We start from the raw sequence: 21,986 nt of genomic DNA on the forward strand, positions 1-21,986 counted from the left end.
TCATTCACGTGTTGGCTGTGCCCCAAACCTAGAGGGATTCTGGAAGTCAGTTTTCTCTCTCATTCACATGTGTTGGCTGTGCCCCAAACTAGAGGGATTCTGGAAGTCAGTTTTCTCTCTCATTCACATGTGTTGGCTGTGCCCCAAACTAGAGGGATTCTGGAAGTCAGTTTTCTCTCTCATTCACATGTGTTGGCTGTGCCCCAAACCTAGAGGGATTCTGGAAGTCAGTTTTCTCTCTCATTCACATGTGTTGGCTGTGCCCCAAACGAGAGGGATTCTGGAAGTCAGTTTTCTCTCTCATTCACATGTGTTGGCTGTGCCCCAAACTAGAGGGATTCTGGAAGTCAGTTTTCCAGACGTTCTCAGAAGTGCTGAATCGGCCTATCGAACTCAACCCGTTGATTGCTCTTATAGGCGTCACCCCAAAGAGTTGCGTTTACAGAAACTATAGCCTTTGCCTCCTTGCTGGCGCTGGTACCTAACCCTGTATTATGGTCCAAGTCTAGAGCCCCTTCATCATCTATTCACTATTTATTTATCTACTTATCTAATTACCTCTTAATTACTATTATTTAGTTATTTTCTGAACACATTTTTCTCCCAGCGTACTTTCCAGCATCTATCTTTCTACCCCTCTGTATGTCTTCTTCTGTAGGAAGGATGGAGGAAGGGTTGCCCAACCATGGTCTATGTAAACTGTACCATTGTATGTTTCTCATGACTGGTATCAATAAAACATTTCAACTTGGATAAATGTTGGGGTTAGGTGGGTTAAATCATCCTAGAAGTCACAGAGAGACATTTAGCATGTCTTAATTCATATCAAAAATCACCTTTTGACTTTTCCATGTGGTCTATATTAAAGGATACTTCATTTAAGGAACTACCTACCTACTGTTGATTGATGTTTGTCTAGTGACTGTCAGGGCGTGCGTGCGTGCGTGCACACAGCATGATGGTAGTGGCAGGAGCAACACCAGACACTAGTAACTGCTGTTGTCAACACAGTAGAGATCTGCAGATGTTCTGGATATTAGAAGGGATTGAAATTGAAATGATAACGACTCACAAGTCCCAGCATCTACTCAACACTTTGTCATTGTGGATGTAAAGGTCTTCTGATGTGGAGGTGTGTAAATATGTGTTGCAGGAAAACAGTGGTGTGTCCCATCATCGACGTGATCAGTGATGACACGTTTGAGTACATGGCTGGTTCTGACATGACCTACGGAGGCTTCAACTGGAAGCTGAACTTCCGCTGGTACCCTGTACCCCAGAGAGAGATGGACCGTCGCAAGGGAGACCGCACTCTGCCCGTTCGGTAGGTAGGACACACTACCCATATCAGCCCTGCTCCTAACACTACTGATTCTAAATGTAATAGACTAGTAATAGTGGCATAGAGACTGGAACGTAGAGGATATCAGCCCTGCTCCTAACACTACTGATTCTAAATGTAATAGACTAGTAATAGTGGCATAGAGACTGGAACGTAGAGGATATCAGCCCTGCTCCTAACACTACTGATTCTAAATGTAATAGACTAGTAATAGTGGCATAGAGACTGGAACGTAGAGGATATCAGCCCTGCTCCTAACACTACTGATTCTAAATCTAATAGACTAGTAATAGTGGCATAGAGACTGGAACGTAGAGGATATCAGCCCTGCTCCTAACACTACTGATTCTAAATGTAATAGACTAGTAATAGTGGCATAGAGACTGGAACGTAGAGGATATCAGCCCTGCTCCTAACACTACTGATTCTAAATGTAATAGACTAGGAATAGTGGCATAGAGACTGGAACGTAGAGGATATCAGCCCTGCTCCTAACACTACTGATTCTAAATGTAATAGACTAGTAATAGTGACATAGAGACTGGAACGTAGACGATATCAGCCCTGCTCCTAACACTACTGATTCTAAATGTAATAGACTAGTAATAGTGGCATAGAGACTGGAACGTAGAGGATATCAGCCCTGCTCCTAACACTACTGATTCTAAATGTAATAGACTAGTAATAGTGGCATAGAGACTGGAACGTAGAGGATATCAGCCCTGCTCCTAACACTACTGATTCTAAATGTAATAGACTAGTAATAGTGGCATAGAGACTGGAACGTAGAGGATATCAGCCCTGCTCCTAACACTACTGATTCTAAATGTAATAGACTAGTAATAGTGACATAGAGACTGGAACGTAGAGGATATCAGCCCTGCTCCTAACACTACTGATTCTAAATGTAATAGACTAGTAATAGTGGCATAGAGACTGGAACGTAGAGGATATCAGCCCTGCTCCTAACACTACTGATTCTAAATGTAATAGACTAGTAATAGTGGCATAGAGACTGGAACGTAGACGATATCAGCCCTGCTCCTAACACTACTGATTCTAAATGTAATAGACTAGTAATAGTGGCATAGAGACTGGAACGTAGACTCTCTTCAGCTCCAGTCAGTGAGGATATCAGCCCTGCTCCTAACACTACTGATTCTAAATGTAATAGACTAGTAATAGTGGCATAGAGACTGGAACGTAGAGGATATCAGCCCTGCTCCTAACACTACTGATTCTAAATGTAATAGACTAGTAATAGTGGCATAGAGACTGGAACGTAGACTCTCTTCATCTCCAGTCAGTGAGGATATCAGCCCTGCTCCTAACACTACTGATTCTAAATGTAATAGACTAGTAATAGTGGCATAGAGACTGGAACGTAGAGGATATCAGCCCTGCTCCTAACACTACTGGTTCTAAATGTAATAGACTAGTAATAGTGGCATAGAGACTGGAACGTAGAGGATATCAGCCCTGCTCCTAACACTACTGATTCTAAATGTAATAGACTAGTAATAGTGGCATAGAGACTGGAACGTAGAGGATATCAGCCCTGCTCCTAACACTACTGATTCTAAATGTAATAGACTAGTAATAGTGACATAGAGACTGGAACGTAGAGGATATCAGCCCTGCTCCTAACACTACTGATTCTAAATGTAATAGACTAGTAATAGTGGCATAGAGACTGGAACATAGACTCTCTTCAGCTCCAGTCAGTGAGGATATCAGCCCTGCTCCTAACACTACTGATTCTAAATGTAATAGACTAGTAATAGTGGCATAGAGACTGGAACATAGACTCTCTTCAGCTCCAGTCAGTGAGGATATCAGCCCTGCTCCTAACTCTACTGATTCTAAATGTAATAGACTAGTAATAGTGGCATAGAGACTGGAACGTAGACTCTCTTCAGCTCCAGTCAGTGAGGATATCAGCCCTGCTCCTAACACTACTGATTCTAAATGTAATAGACTAGTAATAGTGGCATAGAGACTGGAACGTAGACTCTCTTCATCTCCAGTCAGTGAGGATATCAGCCCTGCTCCTAACACTACTGATTCTAAATGTAATAGACTAGTAATAGTGACATAGAGACTGGAACATAGACTCTCTTCAGCTCCAGTCAGTGAGGATATCAGCCCTGCTCCTAACACTACTGATTCTAAATGTAATAGACTAGTAATAGTGGCATAGAGACTGGAACGTAGACTCTCTTCAGCTCCAGTCAGTGAGGATATCAGCCCTGCTCCTAACACTACTGATTCTAAATGTAATAGACTAGTAATAGTGGCATAGAGACTGGAACGTAGACTCTCTTCATCTCCAGTCAGTGAGGATATCAGCCCTGCTCCTAACACTACTGATTCTAAATGTAATAGACTAGTAATAGTGACGTAGAGACTGGAACGTAGAGGATATCAGCCCTGCTCCTAACACTACTGATTCTAAATGTAATAGACTAGTAATAGTGGCATAGAGACTGGAACGTATAGGATATCAGCCCTGCTCCTAACACTACTGATTCTAAATGTAATAGACTAGTAATAGTGGCATAGAGACTGGAACGTAGAGGATATCAGCCCTGCTCCTAACACTACTGATTCTAAATGTAATAGACTAGTAATAGTGGCATAGAGACTGGAACGTAGAGGATATCAGCCCTGCTCCTAACACTACTGATTCTAAATGTAATAGACTAGTAATAGTGGCATAGAGACTGGAACGTAGACTCTCTTCATCTCCAGTCAGTGAGGATATCAGCCCTGCTCCTAACACTACTGATTCTAAATGTAATAGACTAGTAATAGTGGCATAGAGACTGGAACGTAGAGGATATCAGCCCTGCTCCTAACACTACTGATTCTAAATGTAATAGACTAGTAATAGTGGCATAGAGACTGGAACGTAGACTCTCTTCATCTCCAGTCAGTGAGGATATCAGCCCTGCTCCTAACACTACTGATTCTAAATGTAATAGACTAGTAATAGTGACATAGAGACTGGAACATAGACTCTCTTCAGCTCCAGTCAGTGAGGATATCAGCCCTGCTCCTAACACTACTGATTCTAAATGTAATAGACTAGTAATAGTGGCATAGAGACTGGAACGTAGAGGATATCAGCCCTGCTCCTAACACTACTGATTCTAAATGTAATAGACTAGTAATAGTGACATAGAGACTGGAACATAGACTCTCTTCAGCTCCAGTCAGTGAGGATATCAGCCCTGCTCCTAACACTACTGATTCTAAATGTAATAGACTAGTAATAGTGGCATAGAGACTGGAACGTAGACTCTCTTCAGCTCCAGTCAGTGAGGATATCAGCCCTGCTCCTAACACTACTGATTCTAAATGTAATAGACTAGTAATAGTGGCATAGAGACTGGAACGTAGAGGATATCAGCCCTGCTCCTAACACTACTGATTCTAAATGTAATAGACTAGTAATAGTGGCATAGAGACTGGAACGTAGAGGATATCAGCCCTGCTCCTAACACTACTGATTCTAAATGTAATAGACTAGAAATAGTGGCATAGAGACTGGAACGTAGACTCTCTTCAGCTCCAGTCAGTGAGGATATCAGCCCTGCTCCTAACACTACTGATTCTAAATGTAATAGACTTGTAATAGTGGCATAGAGACTGGAACGTAGAGGATATCAGCCCTGCTCCTAACACTACTGATTCTAAATGTAATAGACTAGTAATAGTGACATAGAGACTGGAACGTAGAGGATATCAGCCCTGCTCCTAACACTACTGATTCTAAATGTAATAGACTAGTAATAGTGGCATAGAGACTGGAACGTAGAGGATATCAGCCCTGCTCCTAACACTACTGATTCTAAATGTAATAGACTAGTAATAGTGACATAGAGACTGGAACGTAGAGGATATCAGCCCTGCTCCTAACACTACTGATTCTAAATGTAATAGACTAGTAATAGTGGCATAGAGACTGGAACGTAGAGGATATCAGCCCTGCTCCTAACACTACTGATTCTAAATGTAATAGACTAGTAATAGTGGCATAGAGACTGGAACGTAGAGGATATCAGCCCTGCTCCTAACACTACTGATTCTAAATCTAATAGACTAGTAATAGTGGCATAGAGACTGGAACGTAGAGGATATCAGCCCTGCTCCTAACACTACTGATTCTAAATGTAATAGACTAGTAATAGTGGCATAGAGACTGGAACGTAGAGGATATCAGCCCTGCTCCTAACACTACTGATTCTAAATGTAATAGACTAGTAATAGTGGCATAGAGACTGGAACGTAGACTCTCTTCAGCTCCAGTCAGTGAGGATATCAGCCCTGCTCCTAACACTACTGATTCTAAATGTAATAGACTAGTAATAGTGGCATAGAGACTGGAACGTAGAGGATATCAGCCCTGCTCCTAACACTACTGATTCTAAATGTAATAGACTAGTAATAGTGGCATAGAGACTGGAACGTAGAGGATATCAGCCCTGCTCCTAACACTACTGATTCTAAATGTAATAGACTAGTAATAGTGGCATAGAGACTGGAACGTAGAGGATATCAGCCCTGCTCCTAACACTACTGATTCTAAATGTAATAGACTAGTAATAGTGGCATAGAGACTGGAACGTATACTCTCTTCAGCTCCAGTCAGTGAGGATATCAGCCCTGCTCCTAACACTACTGATTCTAAATGTAATAGACTGGTAATAGTGGCATAGAGACTGGAACGTAGAGGATATCAGCCCTGCTCCTAACACTACTGATTCTAAATGTAAAAGACTAGTAATAGTGGCATAGAGACTGGAACGTAGAGGATATCAGCCCTGCTCCTAACACTACTGATTCTAAATGTAATAGACTAGTAATAGTGGCATAGAGACTGGAACGTAGACTCTCTTCAGCTCCAGTCAGTGAGGATATCAGCCCTGCTCCTAACACTACTGATTCTAAATGTAATAGACTAGTAATAGTGGCATAGAGACTGGAACGTAGAGGATATCAGCCCTGCTCCTAACACTACTGATTCTAAATGTAATAGACTAGTAATAGTGGCATAGAGACTGGAACGTAGAGGATATCAGCCCTGCTCCTAACACTACTGATTCTAAATGTAATAGACTAGTAATAGTGGCATAGAGACTGGAACGTAGAGGATATCAGCCCTGCTCCTAACACTACTGATTCTAAATGTAATAGACTAGTAATAGTGGCATAGAGACTGGAACGTAGAGGATATCAGCCCTGCTCCTAACACTACTGATTCTAAATGTAATAGACTAGTAATAGTGGCATAGAGACTGGAACGTATACTCTCTTCAGCTCCAGTCAGTGAGGATATCAGCCCTGCTCCTAACACTACTGATTCTAAATGTAATAGACTGGTAATAGTGGCATAGAGACTGGAACGTAGAGGATATCAGCCCTGCTCCTAACACTACTGATTCTAAATGTAATAGACTAGTAATAGTGGCATAGAGACTGGAACGTAGAGGATATCAGCCCTGCTCCTAACACTACTGATTCTAAATGTAATAGACTAGTAATAGTGACATAGAGACTGGAACGTAGAGGATATCAGCCCTGCTCCTAACACTACTGATTCTAAATGTAATAGACTAGTAATAGTGGCATAGAGACTGGAACGTAGAGGATATCAGCCCTGCTCCTAACACTACTGATTCTAAATGTAATAGACTAGTAATAGTGGCATAGAGACTGGAACGTAGAGGATATCAGCCCTGCTCCTAACACTACTGATTCTAAATGTAATAGACTAGTAATAGTGGCATAGAGACTGGTACGTAGACTCTCTTCATCTCCAGTCAGTGAGGATATCAGCCCTGCTCCTAACACTACTGATTCTAAATGTAATAGACTAGTAATAGTGGCATAGAGACTGGAACATAGACTCTCTTCATCTCCAGTCAGTGAGGATATCAGCCCTGCTCCTAACACTACTGATTCTAAATGTAATAGACTAGTAATAGTGGCATAGAGACTGGAACGTAGAGGATATCAGCCCTGCTCCTAACACTACTGATTCTAAATGTAATAGACTAGTAATAGTGGCATAGAGACTGGAACGTAGAGGATATCAGCCCTGCTCCTAACACCACTGATTCTAAATGTAATAGACTTGTAATAGTGGCATAGAGACTGGAACGTAGAGGATATCAGCCCTGCTCCTAACACTACTGATTCTAAATGTAATAGACTAGTAATAGTGGCATAGAGACTGGAACGTAGACTCTCTTCATCTCCAGTCAGTGAGGATATCAGCCCTGCTCCTAACACTACTGATTCTAAATGTAATAGACTAGTAATAGTGGCATAGAGACTGGAACATAGACTCTCTTCATCTCCAGTCAGTGAGGATATCAGCCCTGCTCCTAACACCACTGATTCTAAATGTAATAGACTAGTAATAGTGGCATAGCTGGGACTTAGTTAGAATTTCTGTTTTCAGTAAAATACATGAGCTCAGTGTGGTGTAGCCGTGTTGCTGTGTTCCTGTGTAGTTGAGGATGGGGAAACTCTGGGAACATTCAGGAATAAAACCCAGGGTTTGTTTTAGCTTGTCCCTCATCACCTCTTCCTGTTCATGTTCCCCACCAGTCCAACTGGGACTATCAGAGGCATATTCAGAGGTCCCGTTTCCAGTCAGTCCCTGCTTCCATCACAACACAGGGAAACAGACTAGTCTATTCGTGAGGTGACCTGAGTAAAGTAGTTTTAGTAAAACAACATGTTATTGAGTTTATCTTTAGCCAGCTAATATCAGCCAAGGTGTTTTTCTGTTTTCCCCTGCCTGCGTGGCCAAGGTGTTTTGCTACTCTTATGTTCCCAGCTGGCCAACAACAGAACGTGTGTGACTCCCCACACAGTGCACAGCTCCACAGCTCAGATCGTGTTCCCACAATATGTTTCCCCAGGGGGACGTGTGCTGTTCTATTTGTAGTTCTATGTGGCACTGGCACCATGTTTCCTGTTGTCTTCCTGATCAACATCTTGAAAACAAGTCTTTAGCTCAGTGACATATGGTGGCAAGAAACTATGTGAACCCTTTGGAATTACCTGGATTTCTGCTTAAATTGGTCATACAATTTCATCTGATCTTCATCTAGGTCACAACAATAGACAAACACAGTCTGCTTAAACTAATAACACAAACAATTATATGTTTTCATTTATTTATTGAACACACCGTGTAAACATTCACAGTGCAGGGTGGGAAAAGTATGTGAACCCTTGGATTTAATAACTGGTTGACCCTCCTTTGGAAGCAATAACCTCAACCAAACATTTTCTGTAGTTGTGGATCAGACCTGCACAACGGTCAGGAGGCATTTTGGACCATTCCTCTTTACAAAGCTGTTTCAGTTCAGCAATATTCTTGTGATGTCTGGTGTGAACCACTCTGTTGAGGTCATGCCACTGCATCTAAATCGGGTTGAGATCAGGACTCTGACTGGGCCACTCCAGAAGGCGTATTTTCTTCTGTTTAAGCCATTCTGTTGTTGATTTACTTCAGTGTTTTGGGTCGTTGTCCTGTTGCATCACCCAACTTCTGTTGAGCTTCAGTAGGCAGACAGACAGCCTAACATTCTCCTGCAAAATGTCTTGATAAACTTGGGAATTCATTTTTCTGTCGATGATAGCAAACAAAGCAGCCCCAAACCATGATGCTCCCTCCACCATACTTTACAGTTGGGATGAGGTTTTGATGTTGGTGTGCTGTTAATTTTTTTCTCCACACATAGTGTTGTGTGTTCCTTCCAAACAACTCAACTTTAGTTTCATCTGTCCACAGAATATGTTGCCAGTAGCGCTGTGGAACATCCAGGTGCACTTCAGACGTGCAGAAATGTTTTTTTTGGACAGCAGTGGCTTCTTCCGTGGTGTCCTCCCATGAACACCATTCTTGTTTAGTGTTTTATGTGTCACAGACTCATCAACAGATGTTAGCATGTTCCAGAGATTTCTGTAAGTCTTTAGCTGACACTCTAGGATTCTTCTTAACCTAGTTGAGCATTATGCGCTGTACTCTTGCAGTCATCTTTGCAGGACGTCCTAGGGAGAGTAGCAACAGTATTGAACTTTCTTCATTTATAGACATTTTGTCTTACCGTGGGACTGATGAACATCAAGGCTTTTAAAGATACTTTTGTAACCCTTTCCAGCTTTATGCAAGTCAACAATTCTTAATCGATTCAATTCAATATATTCAATTCAATATAGACAATAAAAATACAATAATTTATGTGTTATTAGTTTAAGCACACGGTTTGTGTCTATTGTAGTGACTTGTAGTGATTTGATCTGAGATGAAAGTCTGATAAAATTTGATGATGAATTTATGCAGAATCCAGGTAATTCCAAAGGCTTCACATACTTGTTCTTGCCACTGTATATCCCTCCTGAGAGACTGACAGGGAGAGAGAGATTACTTGCTTTGGCAATGTTAACATATGTTTCCCATGCCAATAAAGCCCTTACATTGAATTGAATTGGATTGAGATGGAAAAACAGGAAAAAACAACGATCTCTGGAGGTGGACGGGATGTTTTTGTGCCTCTGAAGATACCATCTCTACTGACAAACTTGTGATCTCTGTGCAAACATGAAATCAGAATGTAGTTTTGAGTGACTGTTTTCTTCTCTCTCCCCCTCTCCCCTCACTCTCTCTCCCTCTCTCTCTCCCCCTTGCTCTCTCTCTCCCCCCACCTCCCTCCTCTCTCCCCCTCTGCCCTCACTCTCTCTCCCTCTCTCTCTCCCCCTTGCTCTCTCTCTCCCCCACACCTCCCTCCCCTCTCTCTCTCTCCACTCCCCTCCCCTCTCTCCCTCTCTCTCTCCCCCTTGCTCTCTCTCCCCCCACCTCCCCCCCTCTCTCTCTCTCTCTCTCTCTCCCCTCCCCCTCTCTCTCTCTGTCTCTCTCTCGCTCTCTCTCTCTCTCTCTCTCTCCCCTCCCCCCCCTCTCTCTCTCTCTCTCCCCTCCCCCTCTCTCTCCCCACCCCCCCCCCTCTCTCTCTCTCTCTCTCTCTGTCTCTCTCTCTCTCTCTCTCCCCAGGACTCCTACCATGGCCGGTGGGTTGTTTTCTATAGACAGAGATTATTTCCAGGAGATAGGGACGTATGACGCAGGTATGGACATTTGGGGAGGAGAGAACCTGGAGATCTCCTTTAGGGTGAGTACACACATACACAGGGCACACGCACACATACACAGGGCATGCAAGCCACACACACACACCAGGGATGCAAACTAGTCACCTTTTGGTGAAATTTGCCCTTTTGAATCCAAAATAGGCGACTTATGTGAATCGTGTAGATCAGATGAGAAAAGTTTGGCAGTGGGAGCTTTGGATCACTACTGACTCTAAGTGAACGAGCGATGCGCGTTTGTAAGTGAACGAGTGATGCGCGTTTGTAAGTGAACGAGTGATGCGCGTTTGGAGTAATTCTGTCTGTGTCCAAGGCTCAGCCAATCATTCACATAACAACAGAATGCAGCCCGAAGAGAGAAGAGACAGCCAATGTGCTAGTTACAGAATCAGAGCGCTCTGAAAGACAGCAGTGGGGCGCAGAGGAAGGTGATGAACCATACTTCATGAGCTGTAACCGAAAAACAACTGGCATTTGGAAAGTTTGAGGTGAGGGAGAAAGTGTGGTGGAACAAGTATTGATAGCGTTGTTAAGTATCTTGCTGTAGTAGCTGGATGGAGTTCTCCGTTAGCTAGCCAGAGAAATGTTGAGAAACATTAGCCAACTTAGCTGATCAAATTATTGAGTTTATTGTGTGAAAATTAGCTGGCTAATAAAGTCAGACAGCTAGCTAGCTAACGTTACTACATCAGATGAGCTAACGTTAGTAACCTAACCAATTCGCTATAGTATTAATTGGTACTCCTTGCCGTTCCTCAAGTTATAACGCGTTAGTTGCTTACTGGACCCTGGCGATCTGTGTGAAATGTTAACTAGCTACCGAACCAACTATTTTCTGTGAACTAATGTTTTCCCTCTACAGTATGTGGTTGATTTTCAGAATGAGAGAATTAGGTGAAAATGAGGCGTTGCTTGTTAAACAAGTGGATTCACGGATCAAGTGTAGTTGGAGCTGGGCCTGGCTTAAGCTGGATGCCTATAGAGGTGAAAGAAACGCCACACACTTTCCTTCTTTCAACACAGTGGATAAAAGGGGTACGCCAGGTGACCTCTCTGCCTGAAAGAGATCAAGTATGCCAACAAAGGGTATCATGCTCTGCTGGCACATTGTACAACAGATGTCCACAGGCAGAACGTGTACAATGTAATAACATGCAGTGTAGCCCAAAGATATTGCTTTTGTTGTGTTGAACTTGGTAGTAACACCTTTGTGTGGGTGAGGGGGGATTATTGTTTTACTCAGTGAATGTTATTTTGGTACACATGTAGCCTTGTGCACTTGATCGAGGTCTACTATAGTGACCACTACAATAGAGCAAACATAGAATGCCTGTTTGTTTCATTCTATTTCTACTTTAGGATGTTTTTTTCTCAAGTGCCGTATTTAGATGTGTGTGGTCACACGTATTCTATTATAAAGGCTGTCATGGCTAACTGCAATATTAGTGTATTGTTTTTTCTCAAGACTTGAGTCATTTGCAGTAAAGTCTAGGCAACAAATAACATTGGATTGTTTTCCTTACATGTTTTAGCTGTGAGCCAGGTTCACATGAACCACTTTTTATTTGACATACAGAGACTGATCATGTAGATCATATTCTGTGTTGTTTAATTAGTTCAAACCTGCATTTCCACCTAGCAGGGATTTTTTATGTTTCAGTGGAGGGAAAAAAGGTTTTGGTCCCTCAACAGTTTGCATCCCTCACACACACACACACACACACACACACACACACACACACACACACACACACAGGGCTATGTAGTTGTAACATGAGTGTTTCTGGTGTGTTGTAGATCTGGCAGTGCGGGGGGACGTTGGAGATCGTGACGTGTTCTCACGTGGGTCACGTGTTCCGGAAGGCCACGCCCTACACGTTTCCAGGGGGAACGGGTCAGATCATCAATAAGAACAACAGACGCCTGGCCGAGGTCTGGATGGACCAGTTCAAAAACTTCTTCTACATCATCTCCCCTGGTGAGTGAGTGAGGGGCGAGGGTTGCTGTGTGTCTGGGGGATGTTTCAAAACAGAAGCCAGGTATGTATTCTCCAATCAATCAATCAAATGTATTTATAAAGCCCTTTTTCATCAGCAGATGTCACAAAGTGCTGTACAGAAACCCAGCCTAAAAACCTCAAACAGCAAGCAATACAGATGTAGGAGCACGGTGGCTAGGAAAAACTCCCTAGACGGGCCAGAACCTAGGAAGAAACCTAGAGAGGAAGCAGGCTATGAGGGGTGGCCAGTCCTCTTCTGGCTGTGCCGGGTGGAGATTATAACAGAACATGGCCAAGATGTTCAAACGTTCATAGATGACCAGCAAGGTCAAATAATAATAATCACAGTGGTTGTAGAGGGTGCAACAGGTCAGCACCTCAGGAGTAAATGTCAGTTGGCTTTTCATAGCCGATCATTCAGAGTTAGAGACAGCAGGTGCAGTATAGAGAGAGAGAGTCGAAAACAGCAGGTCCGGGTCAAGGTAGCACATCCAGTGAACAGGTCAGAGTTCCATAGCCGCAGGCAGAACAGTTGAAACTGGAGCAACAGCATGACCAGGTGGACTGGGGACAGCAAGGAGTCATCAGACCAGGTAATCCTGAGGCATGGTCCTAGGGCTCAGGTCCTCCGAGAGAAGAGAAAGAGAGAGAGAGAGAAAGGGGGAGAGAGAGAATTAGAGGGAGCATACTTAAATTCACACAGGACGCCGGATAAGACAGGAACATTTATCCAGCTATAACAGACTGACCCTAGCCCTCCGATAAACTATTGCAGCATAATTACTGAAGTCTGAGACAGGAGGGGTCGGGAGACACTGTGCGACGGGGGGAGGGGCAGAATAATTTCACGCTACACAGCCTCTATTAACCTTGCCATCTCATCACTGACACACACACAGACACACATACACACACACAGACACACACACCCCTGCACAGATCAGGTAGAGGACAGACAAGAACAAGGACAAAGGTTCACCTCTCTTCCACTAACAGGAAGTTTAGTGTTCACTGCTTCCTCTTACTTTAATAACAATCCCTAATCCAGAGAAGTAGATATCAAACACACTATGAGAAACATGTTTGTAAGATTCTTCCAGTCCTTTGGGTAGTTGGTGATCGTTCTGCCCCTGAACAAGGCAGTTAACCCACCGTTCCTAGGCCGTCATTGAAAATAAGAATGTGTTCTTAACTGACTTGCCTAGTTAAATAAAGGTTTTTAAAAAAAAAAAAAAAAAAACGGCCAAATCGGTGTCCAAAAATACCGATTTCCGATTGCTATGAAAACTTGAAATCGGCCCTAATTAATCGGCCATTCCGATTAATCGGTCAACCTCTAGTATTTACCCTTTAATTCAAGTGCACACCTAGCAAGAGGCTGTTGTTGAGCAGGGTTTTTGTAGCCACATATGATGGTAGATAAAACAAATACCCACTGGGTTGATGAAAATAACCCTGATATCATTCTGCCAGGTCAGCATAGGCTACTTTGTAGTTAACATTTAATTGAGAAGTTTTTTGGGAGCCGTTCCATCTACCAGAAGAGCTTCATCGCTAACGACTCGTGCACTGCAGAAACAGACAGGGGAATTCTCGTTGCCTCTTGACTTAGAAAGTTGCAGGAAATACGAATCACTGATGCATTCTGTTCCTGTCTTATGATCATTTTGGGGAAGTTAATTCATTTTCAATACATTTAGTTGATTCCCTAATAAGGTCAATACATCTTTGAATATTGTTGAATTCTGTTCTAATGCCTGGATTCCCTGAGGGCCCTAATTATCATATTTGGACCAGAAGGAGGCTCTCCACTGTCTATTGTTCCTTCAGTGATGATTCATCATCTTCATCGAATGTTTTCATAATTTATCTGCAGATAATTGCCAAAAAGCCTAGGCCTACCAGTAGCCTATACAAATTAGGGAGCCAAATGAACGTCTCTCCGACGCCATTCGGTAGGCTACAGACTGACGAGATGAAAGTCACTCACTTTATCGTCCTGTCTGGCAAGCCTAGGAAAGGAAACCTAGGAAATCCTTTGGTTGACTTGTCCCGATGCGACACCATGGACATATAACCATGTTGAAGGGCAAAGGGATGTAGGCCATTTGAATTTATTCAGTCAGTTCGACACCTTTTAGAAACTAGTCAACACTTGCTGTTCAGTTGTCAATCAACACACAGTAAATAGCCTAGGCCGCTCCGCGTGGCTGGCTATGTGAAACGCAAAAGAAATGAATGATTTTGTGTCAGTAAACAATAATTAGGCTAAGTCATGGATTTCCACTCATCGTTACCACTTACATTACATGGGACGTGCAAATTCACGAGAATCATGCTCTCTCCCACAGGTGTAAAGAAATTCGACTGCAACCAGAAATCTGTAGGCTATATAATGACGAGATGCTCATGTCTCCTCCCTACCAATGGGAGTCGTTGTCCCAAAGGCAGGAAGACAGGCGACAAGCTTAGGTCCAAAATAAGATCATAGAAACGCATTGGACAGATTTTGGCGAGCGTGAAACCTCTTGCTTTGCCTCTTCCTCTCTGCTGCATTTCCCTGTCATCACTCGCTTTGTGGCTGACAGGCGCCTATAAATAGATCGCTAGAAGATACATATCGTTCATTCTAGCAGGAGAGGGCTGGATGGAGTAGCGAATTGAAACTTAAATGAAAAGTAGCCTAGTTAATATGAAGTGGAAAATGTAGCTGGCTGAAAATGAGTCTGTAACCTGCTGATTAGCCGACAGCTGACGCTAATGGAAAACACTGTGTTTCAGGTGTGACGAAGGTGGACTATGGTGACATCACGTCTCGCTCGTCTCTGAGACAGAAGCTACAGTGTAAACCTTTCAGCTGGTACCTGGAGAACGTCTATCCTGACTCCCAGATACCCCGACACTACTACTCACTGGGAGAGGTGCACCCACGCTAAACATACAACACACACACACTAAACACACACACATTGAATCAGTGATAATTGTTGGTTGTGTGTTGTTCTGTCAGATCCGTAACGTGGAGACTAACCAGTGTCTGGACAACATGGCCCGGAAGGAGAACGAGAAAGTTGGCATCTTCAACTGCCATGGCATGGGAGGAAACCAGGTAACTAGAACTGCCATGGCATGGGAGGAAACCAGGTAACTAGAACTGCCATGGCATGGGAGGAAACCAGGTAACTAGAACTGCCATGGCATGGGAGGAAACCAGGTAACTAGAACTGCCATGGCAGGGGAGGAAACCAGGTAAGTAGAACTGCCATGGCATGGGAGGAAACCAGGTAACTAGAACTGCCATGGCATGGGAGGAAACCAGGTAACTAGAACTGCCATGGCATGGGAGGAAACCAGGTAACTAGAACTGCCATGGCATGGGAGGAAACCAGGTAACTAGAACTGCCATGGCATGGGAGGAAACCAGGTAACTAGGACTGCCATGGCATGGGAGGAAACCAGGTAGCTAGAACTCCGTAACTGATCAACTGATGACAGGACAACAGTAATAATATTACCTTTGGTGTTTATCATAGTGACAAACATTAACCTGAGCAACTTCTCTGACCTGAGAGGAGAGAGATACAATGTAAATGACATAAGAGAGAGAGAGAGAGAGAGAGAGGTCTCTTGTCTGACCGTGTGTCGTCCCCTGCAGGTGTTCAGCTACACGGCCAATAAAGAGATCAGGACAGATGACCTGTGTCTAGACGTGTCCAAACTCAACGGTCCTGTCATGATGCTCAAGTGTCATCACCTGAAAGGAAACCAGCTCTGGGAGTATGACCCCATGGTATGTCTGTCTGTCAACAGTAAACAACCTATCCTTGTCTTTTCTTACTACCACTGACCCTGCTGACTGTGCTAGTTGTTGTTTTATCTACCTTAAAGTAACTGTCAAGTGTTTCCAGATTTCTATGAAATATGTCATATAATTAATTACAATATGAGTAAAATACATAGTTTTCCTTCCAATTTTTTATTTATGAAGTATGATAAAAAGCAGCTTTTCTGTATTGGAATGGTGTGGCCGTACCCCGACAACTGAATGGTGTGGCCGTACCCCGACAACTGAATGGTGTGGTCGTACCCCAACAACTGAATGGTGTGGCCGTACCCCAACAACTGAATGGTGTGGCCGTACCCCGACAACTGAATGGTGTAGCCGTACCCCGACATCTGAATGGTGTGGCCGTACCCCGACATCTGAATGGTGTGGCCGTACCCCAACAACTGAATGGTGTAGCCGTACCCCAACAACTGAATGGTGTGGCCGTACCCCAACAACTGAATGGTGTGGCCGTACCCCAACAACTGAATGGTGTAGCCGTACCCCAACAACTGAATGGTGTGGTCGTACCCCGACAACTGAATGGTGTAGCCGTACCCCAACAACTGAATGGTGTGGCCGTACCCCGACAACTGAATGGTGTGGCCGTACCCCGACAACTGAATGGTGTGGTCGTACCCCAACAACTGAATGGTGTGGCCGTACCCCAACAACTGAATGGTGTGGTCGTACCCCAACAACTGAATGGTGTAGCCGTACCCCAACAACTGAATGGTGTGGCCGTACCCCAACAACTGAATGGTGTGGCCGTACCCCAACAACTGAATGGTGTGGCCGTACCCCGACAACTGAATGGTGTAGCCGTACCCCGACATCTGAATGGTGTGGCCGTACCCCGACATCTGAATGGTGTGGCCGTACCCCAACAACTGAATGGTGTAGCCGTACCCCAACAACTGAATGGTGTGGCCGTACCCCAACAACTGAATGGTGTGGCCGTACCCCAACAACTGAATGGTGTGGCCGTACCCCAACAACTGAATGGTGTAGCCGTACCCCAACAACTGAATGGTGTGGTCGTACCCCGACAACTGAATGGTGTAGCCGTACCCCAACAACTGAATGGTGTGGCCGTACCCCGACAACTGAATGGTGTGGCCGTACCCCGACAACTGAATGGTGTAGCCGTACCCCGACAACTGAATGGTGTAGCCGTACCCCGACAACTGAATGGTGTAGCCGTACCCCGACATCTGAATGGTGTGGCCGTACCCCGACATCTGAATGGTGTGGCCGTACCCCGACATCTGAATGGTGTAGCCGTACCCCAACAACTGAATGGTGTAGCCGTACCCCGACAACTGAATGGTGTGGCCGTACCCCGACAACTGAATGGTGTGGCCGTACCCCGACAACTGAATGGTGTGGCCGTACCCCGACAACTGAATGGTGTGGCCGTACCCCGACAACTGAATGGTGTGGCCGTACCCCGACAACTGAATGGTGTGGCCGTACCCCGACATCTGAATGGTGGGGCCGTACCCCGACAACTGAATGGTGTGGCCGTACCCCGACAACTGAATGGTGTGGCCGTACCCCGACAACTGAATGGTGTGGCCGTACCCCGACAACTGAATGGTGTGGGCGTACCCCGACAACTGAATGGTGTGGCCGTACCCCAACAACTGAATGGTGTGGGCGTACCCCAGCAACTGAATGGTGTGGCCGTACCCCAACAACTGAATGGTGTGGCCGTACCCCAACAACTGAATGGTGTGGCCGTACCCCAACAACTGAATAGTGTGGCCGTACCCCAACAACTGAATGGTGTGGGCGTATACTAGTCATTAAAATGATTCACGCGAGTAGATTGCTGATTGGCCAGCGCATCCTTAGGAGGATGACATCATCATCAATGAGGAAATAGCAAGCATTTTTTTAAACTGTCTTTTTGACATACCAGTTTGAGGTGTTTTTTCTTAATTTTATTCTTTGGCCACATACAGGATGAGTCAACAACATTATTTGGGTATGAGTTAACAGAATATTCACTTTTAAAAGTGACATTTTCACAGGACAGTTACTTTAAGATGAATGCACTTTTAAACTGTGAGTTGCTCTAGGTAAGAGCGTCGCTAAATGACTCAAATATATATTTAAAAAAATGTTGCTCTGTCTGTTGTGTCTGTAGAAGTTGACCCAGGTCTGTTTCTCTGTTGTGTCTGTAGAAGTTGACCCAGGTCTGTTTCTCTGTTGTGTCTGTAGAAGTTGACCCAGGTCTGTTTCTCTGTTGTGTCTGTAGAAGTTGACCCAGGTCAAAATCAAATCAAATTTATTTATATAGCCCTTCGTACATCAGCTGAAATCTCAAAGTGCTGTACAGAAACCCAGCCTAAAACCCCAAACAGCAAGCAATGCATGTGAAAGAAGCACGGTGGCTGGGAAAAACTCCCTAGGAAAAACTCCTGAGAAAGGCCAAAAACCTAGGAAGAAACCTAGAGAGGAACCAGGCTATGAGGGGTGGCCAGTCCTCTTCTGGCTGTGCCGGGTGGATATTATAACAGAACATGGTCAAGATGTTAAAATGTTCGTAAATGACCAGCATGGTCAAATAATAATAATCATAGTAATTGTCGAGGGTGCAACAAGCACGTCCGGTGAACAGGTCAGGGTTCCGTAGCCGCAGGCAGAACAGTTGAAACTGGAGCAGCAGCATGGCCAGGTGGACTGGGGACAGCAAGGAGTCATCATGCCAGGTAGTCCTAGGGCTCAGGTCCTCCGAGAGAAAGAAAGAAAGAGAGAATTAGAGAGAGCATATTTACATTCACACAGGACACTGGATAAGACAAGAGAATACTCCAGATGTAACAGACTGACCCTAGCCCCCCGACACATAAACTACTGCAGCATAAATACTGGAGGCTGAGACAGGAGGGATCAGAAGACACTGTGGCCCCATCCGATGATACCCCCGGACAGGGCCAAACAGGCAGGATATAACCCCACCCACTTTGCCAAAGCACAGCCCCCACACCACTAGAGGGATATCTACAACCACCAACTTACCGTCCGAAGACAAGGCCGAGTATAGCCCACAAAGATGTCTGCCACGGCACAACCCAAGGGGGGGGCGCCAACCCAGACAGGAAGACCACGTCAGTGGCTCAACCTACTCAAGTGACGCACCCCTCCCATGGACGGCATGGAAGAACACCAGTAAGTCAGTGACTCAGCCCCTGTAAAAGGGTTAGAGGCAGAGAATCCCAGTGGGAAGAGGGGAACCGACAAGGCAGAGACAGCAAGGGCGGTTCGTTGCTCCAGCCTTTCCGTTCACCTTCACACTCCTGGGCCAGACTATACTTAATCATAGGACCTACTGAAGAGATAAGTCTTCAGTAAAGACTTAAAGGTTGAGACTGAGTCTGCGTCTCTCACATGGGTAGGCAGACCATTCCATAAAAGGTCTGTTTCTCTGTTGTGTCTGTAGAAGTTGACCCAGGTCTGTTTCTCTGTCTGTTGTGTCTGTAGAAGTTGACCCAGGTCTGTTTCTCTGTTGTGTCTGTAGAAGTTGACCCAGGTCTGTTTCTCTGTCTGTTGTGTCTGTAGAAGTTGACCCAGGTCTGTTTCTCTGTTGTGTCTGTAGAAGTTGACCCAGGTCTGTTTCTCTGTCTGTTGTGTCTGTAGAAGTTGACCCAGGTCTGTTTCTCTGTTGTGTCTGTAGAAGTTGACCCAGGTCTGTTTCTCTGTTGTGTCTGTAGAAGTTGACCCAGGTCTGTTTCTCTGTTGTGTCTGTAGAAGTTGACCCAGGTCTGTTTCTCTGTCTGTTGTGTCTGTAGAAGTTGACCCAGGTCTGTTTCTCTGTTGTGTCTGTAGAAGTTGACCCAGGTCTGTTTCTCTGTTGTGTCTGTAGAAGTTGACCCAGGTCTGTTTCTCTGTTGTGTCTGTAGAAGTTGATCCAGGTCTGTTTCTCTGTCTGTAGAAGTTGACCCAGGTCTGTTTCTCTGTCTGTTGTCTCTATAGAAGTTGACCCAGGTCTGTTTCTCTGTCTGTTGTGTCTGTAGAAGTTGACCCAGGTCTGTTTCTCTGTCTGTTGTGTCTGTAGAAGTTGACCCAGGTCTGTTTCTCTGTTGTGTCTGTAGAAGTTGACCCAGGTCTGTTTCTCTGTTGTGTCTGTAGAAGTTGACCCAGGTCTGTTTCTCTGTCTGTTGTGTCTGTAGAAGTTGACCCAGGTCTGTTTCTCTGTCTGTTGTGTCTGTAGAAGTTGACCCAGGTCTGTTTCTCTGTCTGTTGTGTCTGTAGAAGTTGACCCAGGTCTGTTTCTCTGTATGTTGTCTCTGTAGAAGTTGACCCAGGTCTGTTTCTCTGTCTGTTGTCTCTACAGAAGTTGACCCAGGTCTGTTTCTCTGTCTGTTGTGTCTGTAGAAGTTGACCCAGGTCTGTTTCTCTGTCTGTTGTGTCTGTAGAAGTTGACCCAGGTCTGTTGTGTCTGTAGAAGTTGACCCAGGTCTGTTTCTCTGTCTGTTGTCTCTGTAGAAGTTGACCCAGGTCTGTTTTTCTGTCTGTTGTCTCTATAGAAGTTGACCCAGGTCTGTTTCTCTGTTGTGTCTGTAGAAGTTGACCCAGGTCTGTTTCTCTGTCTGTTGTCTCTACAGAAGTTGACCCAGGTCTGTTTCTCTGTCTGTTGTCTCTGTAGAAGTTGACCCAGGTCTGTTTCTCTGTATGTTGTCTCTGTAGAAGTTAACCCAGGTCTGTTTCTCTGTCTGTTGTCTCTACAGAAGTTGACCCAGGTCTGTTTCTCTGTATGTTGTCTCTACAGAAGTTGACCCAGGTCTGTTTCTCTGTTGTGTCTGTAGAAGTTGACCCAGGTCTGTTTCTCTGTCTGTTGTCTCTACAGAAGTTGACCCAGGTCTGTTTCTCTGTATGTTGTCTCTGTAGAAGTTGACCCAGGTCTGTTTCTCTGTATGTTGTCTCTATAGAAGTTGACCCAGGTCTGTTTCTCTGTCTGTTGTCTCTACAGAAGTTGACCCTGATCCACGTCAATAGTAACCAGTGTCTGGACAAGGCCAGTGAGGAGGACAGCCAGGTGCCCAGCGTCAGAGACTGCACACACACTCGCTCTCAACAGTGGCTGCTGCGCAACGTCACGCTGCCTGAGATCTTCTGACTGCTGCCCACACACACACACACACACACACACACACACACACACACACACACACACTGACGGAGAGAGAGAGTGAGAGGAGGGAAGAGGAGGAGAACAGAAGGGACAGTCCACGCTGAATGGGATGAAGCAGGGCTCTTCTATGGCGGCTGGGAGAGAAAGAACATGTTTGGACTCAATGGAGGAGAGACTCATACTTTTATCAAGAGAGACTGGTGATGTTTTAAAGAGAGAGAGACCTGCACCTGGAGAGACATGTTGTTAAAGAGAGAGAGAGAGAGACCTGCTCCTGGAGAAACATGTTGTTAAAGAGAGAGAGAGAGAGACCTGCTCCAGGAGAGACATGATGTTGAGAGAGAGAGAGAGAGAGAGAGAGAGAGAGAGAGAAATACAAGGTTCTGTGTTGCTCACACCTTCCATGGACAAGGCAGTCTCCCCAACACTGCAAACTCATCACTTATGTTTACCTGTGTGTGTGTGTGTGTGTGTGTGTGTGTGTGTGTGTGTGTGTGTGTGTGTGTGTGTGTGT

The 21,986-nt window shown here is 44.7% G+C and overlaps 1 protein-coding gene across 1 annotated transcript in view; it reads left to right on the top strand.

The window, feature by feature from the left end:
* The window catches only part of LOC115181017 (polypeptide N-acetylgalactosaminyltransferase 1), a gene marked incomplete at its 5' end in the record, with an annotated part of 23,129 nt that extends 1,406 nt beyond the window's left edge, over positions 1-21,723 (top strand). Inside the window, 7 exon segments of the mRNA XM_029743131.1 lie at positions 1,154-1,324; positions 10,413-10,530; positions 12,305-12,485; positions 15,288-15,427; positions 15,517-15,615; positions 16,162-16,296; positions 21,311-21,723. Of these exon segments, the coding sequence (XP_029598991.1) occupies positions 1,154-1,324; positions 10,413-10,530; positions 12,305-12,485; positions 15,288-15,427; positions 15,517-15,615; positions 16,162-16,296; positions 21,311-21,457 (991 nt within the window).
* Positions 21,724-21,986: the final 263 nt, after the last annotated feature.

The sequence above is a fragment of the Salmo trutta genome, unplaced genomic scaffold (genome assembly GCF_901001165.1).
Source record: "Salmo trutta unplaced genomic scaffold, fSalTru1.1, whole genome shotgun sequence".
NCBI lineage: Eukaryota > Metazoa > Chordata > Actinopteri > Salmoniformes > Salmonidae > Salmo > Salmo trutta.